Genomic DNA, 9,090 nt, shown 5'->3' on the forward strand with positions numbered 1-9,090 from the left:
CACTGTAAGACAGGTTTTCCAATCCTGAATGATTTTTTTTTTTTTGGTCCTGGACTAGGTAAATCCAGAACTGTGCCAGCTCCCCTCCGTGAGGGTTTGCGTTAGCAGTGGTGGAACTACAGCTCCTGCCTGCGCCTTCTGCTGAGAAAGTCATGTAAAAATGCTGCCCTCCAGCAGCCACTGCCACCGGGGAGGAGTTTAAGATAGATAGGCAGATATTTTGAAGCCTTGCTTCAAACAGATATGAAGGTAGATATTTTGAAGCCTTGCTAGGGCTGGCCAGGGAGAATTAGGGGAATCCAGTAGCTGAAATTTCAGCAGTCTGTCAGGCTACAGCCCTTTTTTCCATTGGGAATGGATGGAAGGGGTCAGACGTGCTGTCTGATGACCGCCCAGCCATGTTGGTGGTTAAAGGGATAGAGATGGGCAGCATGGAGCACAACCCGGGGTCTCTGCTGCCCCGCTGTAAACTCTCAGGGAGAGCAGCAAAGCCCCTAAAGATGCTCAGCTGGCCTCGAGGGAGTTATTCTGGGGTAGCTGAGGTGCAACCCGGGCTATCTTCTCCATGGCACGTCTTAAATCTCTGTGCTAAGAGGAACGACTTTGCTGCTGTCACCAGGCCAGCGCTCTCACTCTTCAAAGAGAGGCTGGATGAGCAGTGGGATTTGTTGCTTGAAGAATAACTGAAGGTGTATTTTCTGTCATTTGGTGTGTTTTCTGTCGTTCGGGGGCACTTGCCGTTCCCTTCTCTCTTAATGTCAATGCCAAGTGGGCTCCCAGGGTACTTTTACTGTCTCAGAATGGCCGTATGGTCGACCGTAACACAACGCGCAAGCGAAGTGGATGTAACCCCAGAAAACATCCATCACTGTTGAGCTATCTCAGAGAGAGCAAGCCTCGGCTTATTTTTTTTTTTTCCCCATACGGAGGCAAATTTTGTCATCATATCACTCACGTAACCTTTCAGATGAACTTAGTAATCATGATATGTTTTGGTTTGGCTTCTTTCAGATTAAACCCCTGCCTTTCAGAAAAAGGAAACCATAAGTTAAATAACTCCCAAACTAGGTATTTCTGAAGGATAATTAGTGGTCGTCTTTCTTACCAAAAACAACCCAAGACTGTGCTTTAAATAATACCTTGTAGTAATTCCTTCAGTTCTGCTCCAAATGTGATTAATTTAGGAGGATGTTGTCGGTATAGCATCTTACATTTCAAGCCACAATTTAGGGTATTATCTACAACAATGAATACTATATATCTCCACAACTTTTTGAAAAATCAACCAGACCTTAGGCCCTAAGTCCCCCCACTGGGTCTCCCTGCTTCAACAGTTGCACCAAGGGTTACATTTGTCTACACACAAATTACCAACCGATCATATTCTTTCATTCCCTACTCCTGTAGATAGGGGGACCCATGTAAAGTGAGTGCAGATACAGATCTCTGCCCCCAGTTATTCCATCTGGATGCAGAAATACTGGAATTATAACCCCCCTACTTCACCACTTTGAGCAAAAAGCTGTTTTAGTTGCATTGAAATTTCTATAGCGAGGGGAACGGGTCTGTGTTTGTAAAAGAGCTCACTGTAAAAAGTGCCATTGTCCATACAAATATATAAATATATACTATATAGGGATATATCTGTGTATCCACGTACATAGGCACTGTATATAAAGACACACGTACTTAGGAAATGCATATATAACACTCACTTATGTACAAATCTATTCCCTGTTATGAAAGAATCACCAAGATATAAACAAGGGAAGTAAACCATGGATGGGCACATTTTCAAGTGCTGCTGGAGGATTTTATCTACAGCACTGAAGAAGTGCTATCAAAACCTAAACAGGGCACTTATTACAAAGAAATCTTTACGTAAGTGCTGGAAAGGTTTGCCGAATAACCAGATGTTGTTGCAAAGACACTTCTCCTCCCCCTCTCCCCACTTCTTTCCTTCCTTAATAGTTCGATTAATTCTGTGCATAAACCAGGGCAGATAAAAGTTCTAAGCTGCAAACTTCACCACATCTGGACACTGTCGAAGCCAGATCGTTCAGTGGTGCACTTCAGTTGCTTTTAATATCCCTCAATAAAATAAAAACTTCCAGCAAGTAATGCTGACCTATATATATTTTTGCACTGTAAACACTGACATCTGCAAGCTGCTTCAAGCGAGCATGCAGCGCTTTCCACCAAGGCAAACGCTCGCCCTTCGCCGTAAGAGAAATACACAGCTGATGCAGTCGTAGCAGCGTATTCTACTAAATTCTCAGCTATTTCCAATCCTCCAGCTAATTGCTGTCAGGGGAGAAATCAAAGATAAGCTATTTTGCTGGAGGAAGGAAAAATAAACGACCTCTCGAAGTATGTTGCTTAACATTGTCTAACCAGAAACATTTTTCTACTCACAGAAGGAGAGCAGCAGTAAGGAAAGCAGACCCGGTCTCCTCCAGTAACCCATTTTCTGGATCCTGCCGGTGACCAGGAGCCCGGCTTCACGGCGTTGACCAATTCATCTTCCCTCGGTACAGCCCGTCTCCTGTGTTTCTGCTGTCAAGCCTGGAGCCCCGAGTTTGCGAGGCTCCGGGCTAGGCTTGCCGGGAAGGCGGATCCAGCCGCTAAAGCCCAGCTGTGTGTGGGGTCCGCCCAGGAACTGCAGTTTATGAACAAACTAAGCCTGACTCTCCTCTCGAAATATATACAAATATGGGAGGGGGGAGCCAGGGGAAGAAGCCTGGCTCCGAGAAAAAGAGTTTAATTTTTTTTTTTTTTCCGATGACAACGCGGAGTTGCTCCCAGCTCCGTATGGCCCAAGGATCTTTGAAGGGACCTAATGTCTACTGCATGCATCTAATCAAAAAGGCATGGGTAATCCTGCATGCCTCTCTCATCTGAATAAACATGGAAGGTAATGCTTCAATATGCTGAGCTGCCATTAATTTGCTACTTTCCCCCCCTCTTTTAGGAATTAACTCTATCTTTTAAGTAAGTTTCAATGGGCTATATTTTTAATAAGGGTAATTGGAAGGTTTAGGGCAGCTTTTTCAGAAAGACCACATCAATATGAGCTTAGCCTAAAGTAGGCGCTTTCGACCCATTAAAGCAGCAGGTTTTAAACATATACTTATATGTTTTCCTGAATCAGGGCCTAAAATAATAACATAGAGCATTTAAATAGCTGCTTTCTCCCCAAGATCTCAAACTGCTTTACAAAAACTTGTAAGAAATATTATCCCCACTTACAAAAGGGAAACTGTGAAACGTAGCAGAAATCTGACTTGCCTTGGCTGTTAACACAATCAATCAGTGGCAAAAGGAGGAGTAAAATCCTCAAACTCTTGCCCTATGATCTGCCCCAATCCTTCAGAATGTGTTAAAACAATGATCGATGTCATCGAGTGTGGCAGAGAAAGGGATGTTGTGTAATTAAGGGGTTTTTGCAGCCAAAATGCCTGCCCTAAGGTGAGGCTAATATTTTAGAATTATCGGTAAATCCATTGATTTGAATGCGTACACAGCATTCTAATTTGGTGAGTCTCCAGCTTTTTATTTACCCACTTTACAATTCATCTTTTACTTCATTAATCAGTATGTGGCGGATACGTGGCGTATCTGTACATGCTTGTGTGCACGTGTGAGCATCACCGGTGAGTGTTTTGCTCCATGGGACTTGAAGATGCTTTCTTTGTATGTATCTTTCTTATAAACTGCACCTGCTTGCTTTGTAAGCTGTTTATAAAGTTATTCTGTTAGGGAGTTAAATAATGGCATTTCCTTTCCCTTCTTCTGTATTTAAAAAGGAAACAGGGGAGGTGTTAGATGAGGTACAGACACAGTTGATAAATAGAAAGCATCTCTCCTATGCCATGGCTACACCAGCATGCCTCTGCAGAGAGTTGCTTGGTCTGCTCCTGCTTGCTTCAGGGTGCCCAGATGCAAGCGAGCTTAGCCTGTCCTCCATGGAGAAATGGCCATATTGTGGCTGGGATAACGGAGCAGAAAGCTATGGGGGTGCCCTAAGGGAAGATACCACCTGGGGTACACAGCGAACCTCAGTCTGAAAGAACAAGTCTAGAACCGTTTGCCTGGCCAGGGGAGCTGCCTTTTGCTCACAGCCCTGGAGGACATTGGCTTGAGTCCTAGGCAAGGTGTAACATTGCTCTCCCTCGCTTGGCTGTCTTCACATCAAACTGAGCATCTTTCTATGGAGTATTGATCTAGAAGAGGAGGGCTGGCCTGAGTTACATTGGCTGAGGTATGGCCTTTGAGGGCTTAGGACGAGCAGATGTTTAGCAAACTTTCAGGACGACATTTTCCAACATGTGTATTGAAACTGCTGTGTCTTTGGGTGACCTGCCAACTCTCCTATTTCTGATTCAGAGCATTTCACAATGTCCACAGATCACTCAGACTGATGGCTGGATTTTCATCCATGAGCCCTTCTGTGTGTTACAAGACAGCTGGATAAGGCTTGTGGTAGGAACGTTGCGGATTATTCACGATCAATGCGAGCTCTCTTTAAAATCAGGAAGAATCCCCCACTGCCTATGACACTCAGAGAGAAATAATGTCCCCAGCAGGAGCCTGGAGGGGCTTTAAACAAAGGTGGACATTGACAAAACACACTGTATGATTTAGAAGTGCAAGGGAAGCAAGGGATATTGTTTTTTTAGTGGCAGAACCTGGGAAGGCAGCAGGAAGCCTGCACAGCGTCCCTGCAGCCAGGGACCCTGAGCTGTGGGAGCTGTATTTTCCAAAAACCCAGGCAATCCCAAACAACTTCTGGGCCAAACTGAACCCTGTAAAATGCTTCATCCTGTCTGCAGAATAATTTTAGGGAGAGATTTGGGGCCAGAGCTCACTGAAATGAGAGGAAAGGCAGTAGCTGTCCCATGCAATGGCATCTTTACAAGGCAGTTGGGTTTCTACAGGAAGCTCTGCAAGGGGAAGCTTTTGGGGAGCGATGTTGTCCTGCTCTTCCTAAACAGCTGTACTTATTTCTAGACGATGTTAGACCTGCTGCTTGGTAAAGCATGGTGTTGTGGTGACACGGACGAGGATTTGCTTTCACAAACTGGCCGCTGGGCTCTGCAGGCTGCTTTCTGCACGGAGGGAACCTGTCTGTTCAGCCCTTGCTGCATGTAAGATTGCACAGAGCTAGATGTTTAACATCTTTGTCGGCAACATGGACAGTAGGATTGAGTGTACCCTCAGCAAGTTTGCTGATGACACCGAGCTGTGTGGTGGGGTTGACACACTGGAGGGAAGGGATGCCATCTAGAGGGACCTTGACAGGATTGAGAGGTGGGCCCATGCAAACCTCATGAAGTTCAACATGGCCAAGCACAAGGTCCTGCGCATGAGTTGGGGCAATCCCAAGCACAAATACAGGCTGGGCAGAGAATGGATTGAGAGCAGCCCTGAGGAAAATTGCTTGGGGTTGTTGGTTGATGAGAAGCTCAACATGATCTGGCAATGTGTGCTCATGGCCCCGAAAATCAACCATATCCCGGGCTGCATCAAAAGAAGTGTGACCAGCAGGTTGAGGGAGGTGATTCTCCCCCTCTGCTCCACTCTCATGAGATCCCACCCGGAGTACTGCGTCCAGCTCTGGGGCCCCCAACATAAGGGGCCATTGAGCTGGACGAGGGCCATGAAGATGATCAGAGGGCTGGAGCACCTCTCCTATGAAGATAGGCTGAGAGAGTTGAGGCTGCTCAGCCTGCAGAAGAGAAGGCTTCGGTGAGACCTTATAGCAGCCTTCCTGTACCTGAAGGGGGCCTACAAGAAAGCTGGACATGGACTTTTTACGAGGGCATGGAGTGATAGGACAAGAGGTAATGGTTTTAAACTGAAAGAGGGTAGTTTTAGATTAGATATAGGGAAGAAATTCTTCACTACAAGGGTAGTGAGGCATTGGAACAGCTGCTCAGAGAAGTTGTGGCTCCCCCATCCCTGGAAGTGTTTGAGGCCAGGTTGGATGGGGCTTTGAGCAACCTGGTCTAGTGGAAGGTGTCCCTGCCCATGTCAGGGGGGTTAGAACTGGATGGTCTTTAAGGTCCCTTCCAACCCAAACCATTCTATGATCCTATGTACCCTCCCATAACCTGAATTTTTGTTCCACTGAGCTGAAGCCATTGCAAGCAAACCTCATCTGCAAAGTAGGAAGAACGTGAGGCTGGGAGCTTTTTTCTTTCTTAACACTATGGCGTGAGTCACCCTAGGTTGAGCGGGGAGCCACACAGCATGTGCCCCACTGACCTGGGTTTTTCTATGACCAATAGCTCTGTTCTGGAGCCCCTGCTTATTTCTCAGACCTTATCCAAGGAAAAAATGCAATCTAAAAATCCACCAAGGTTACTTGGGGAAAAGTGAGTAACAACCCTGGGATTTAGTCTGAAGTGTCTAAACTCACATTATAGAGCATTGCTTCCACAAGAGAACACAGTGACCTTTGGAGTAAGACATTGGGGAGGAAGAAGAGATAAATGGTTATTTTTATTGTTGGCTTGTTTATGCCTTTTGGTGTAAATTCCCCTGCTCCTCTATTAGTGGTCTGGACAACCTCATAACTCAAGACACACTGAAGGCTGGATTTAGGCTGAGGAACGTAAGGTCTCTGCAGGGTGATTTTTAAGTTGCATTATGGGAGCAGTTTTCCCAAAGTTCTCGTTTAGGAGCTGAAAGATATTTGCTAGAGAAGTAAAATAAAACTTAGGCCACCTGAAACAATATAGCATATGTTTAAAAGAAGGTTTCAAACAGCCTGGGTTTCCACCGTGAGATGCAAGGCTCTGCAATCAATCAATCTATTTGAAGCTCCCAACATATGCACTAAACACCCTCGTGCAGGGTAACATCACGATGGACGTGTGCCAGACCCAGGTGAGTCAAAGCTCTTACTTTTCCCAAGGGCAAAGACCACTTTCATGTGGTAGGGGACATGGAGGGGTATATAGCAGGGGAATAAGGGAACCACGTAGCCATGCCCTGGACAGTGCTAACACAAGGGCCAAAGCTCCTGAGCTTCCCTGCACCTCCTCCATACCTGCTAGAACCCAGAGAACAGAGCAGGGGCATTGGGTTTAAAATGACTGACTACAACAAAAGGTGTGGGGTTCAAAGATGTTCCCTTGGCCCTCTGGATTGCTTGCATGTTACATGACTGGACTAATATCTGTTGCATCTGCTTCGTTCCTTTTAATCTGTTGATATCAGTAGTGATGCTGGGCTTCAGGTAAGGTCCATGAGTGTCTGTGTTGTGAAGAGGATTTGTCTTATACTTCAAAGTTTTAAAAGGCAGGTCTAAGGAAAATGGCTACCTGATAGGATCATGGACTTAGCTTCTATTAGCGAGCCCAAATCCATACATTTAATTTATGTGTGCATATTGCGTGGTTGTATTGAACTACTCCCAAGTTGTCCTGGCAGTTAATTAAACCCCAAGAGCTTCAGTGTTGTCACTTCTGCACCTTATCAGCCCAGCCTTGGTTTCACCATGCCATCAGCAACAGTTGCCCGAGAAGGATGTGCACCCTGCACCGTGGATCCGATCCAGCTGGCATCTCCATCCTGTGTTTGCAAGGATACTGGCTCCAGTCCTGGGAGGGTCGAATAAATTCAAACGCCATTGCTTGGTGGGCGCTGAGGGTGCCCATCACTCTCTGGGAACAGTTCTCATTACCTTCCTGCTGTCACAGTTTCACAGTGTTTTGGTGTTTGAGCTCATGTACATGGTACTATGGTTTGTGCTCCCTGCTGTCACCTAAGGGAAAATACCATGCCTTGACCTTTGGCATTTTCCATTCTCTTGCTGCAGCTTGTCCCAGCGATGGTGTGGTAACCTTTGATGAGCAGATAGCACGAGGAGTACAATCAAAGCCAGCAATGGATCCTGAGGGCCACAGCTATACCTTCTTCGGGCACTGGTGGCCTTGTCTGCATTGCCACAACCACTTCTCCTTAGCCCTGCCAACTTCCCCGTATTCCTAATGGGCTAATGCTCATTTTGGTAGCCATGCAGGGTAAATGCATTTTCTAAGCAATGCCTGACTTTTACTGGAGTCTTTCCATAGTTCAGAAACACTGGCCTAACTTCTCATTTCTCTCAGACTGCGTGCAACGGGCTCCTTGACCAAAGCTGCATCAAGATTAAGTAAACTAATTTGCCCACCCGTACCATTTACAGTGGTATTGAGTTGGGTTTTTTTCCCGTTCAGTTCTGTCCTGACTCTTCTTGCTTTCTCCCTGTGAAGTTTTGAGTTTTTCTCACTGTTCTCTTTTTGCTGCTTTTGAAGCCACTTTCAGTAAACTTTCATTCATACTACTGATGTGCTTGTACAGGTTCTTTCAAAAATGTGGATTAGTTTTGGCTTTCTAGTTTGTATGCATGGATCCAGTTCTGCCACTGCTGAAATGGATGGAAACCACTCCTACCAGTTTCAGCTGGAGTGGGACTGAAAGACACCCAGATCTCTTCTCCACTCTCCACTTATCTTGCCATGAGTTTTTCTTTTCCTGAATAATTAACAAAATGTTGATTTTCTACTGTTTAATGGACACTTCACACAGCCATTTAGACGATAGAAATATGTCTATGAGGAGCCTCGACTTATCTAAGGAGAGATTTCCCATTTATTCTTTTTGAACCTATTTCCCCCCCTGCACTTTTCCACGCTGAAGCAGCTCCTCATGCATTTTATCGACAGTTCTTTGACATTTGTTCCTCTGCTGTGTTTTCCTAGGGAACCTCAGCAAGTGCTGTTTCCTGCTCCACCCATCATACCAACGATGTTACGTGCAGACAGATGCCATGGTCTTCAATGAGGATCAGCCTTTGAAGACCAAAGGCACGAGCTGGCATCACTTCGGCTGCGGGATGCCTCTGGTTAGCAAGCACCTTTGGGTCCGAGGGAATTAACCTGCAGAGGGAGGTATGAGCAGTTTGAACGCCTGGCTCATGGACTCTGTATTATTATGACTGGTAGTGAAATTATGATAGGATCCAAGAGCCTGAACCATGGATCAGGAACGCACTTTTGAAGGGAAATTCCCAGCCATCCCGCTTTGGCTGCGGACAGTCTT

General features: G+C 45.9%; 1 protein-coding gene across 1 annotated transcript in view; it reads right to left on the reverse strand.

Moving 5' to 3' along the window:
- The window catches only part of LOC104128099 (TGF-beta receptor type-2-like), a 39,851-nt gene extending 32,214 nt beyond the window's left edge, over window positions 1-7,637 (reverse strand). Inside the window, 3 exon segments of the mRNA XM_035896302.1 lie at window positions 2,416-2,628; window positions 2,631-2,740; window positions 7,549-7,637. Of these exon segments, the coding sequence (XP_035752195.1) occupies window positions 2,416-2,628; window positions 2,631-2,740; window positions 7,549-7,637 (412 nt within the window).
- Window positions 7,638-9,090: the final 1,453 nt, after the last annotated feature.

The sequence above is a fragment of the Egretta garzetta genome, unplaced genomic scaffold (genome assembly GCF_000687185.1).
Source record: "Egretta garzetta isolate BGI_Z169 unplaced genomic scaffold, ASM68718v1 scaffold326, whole genome shotgun sequence".
NCBI lineage: Eukaryota > Metazoa > Chordata > Aves > Pelecaniformes > Ardeidae > Egretta > Egretta garzetta.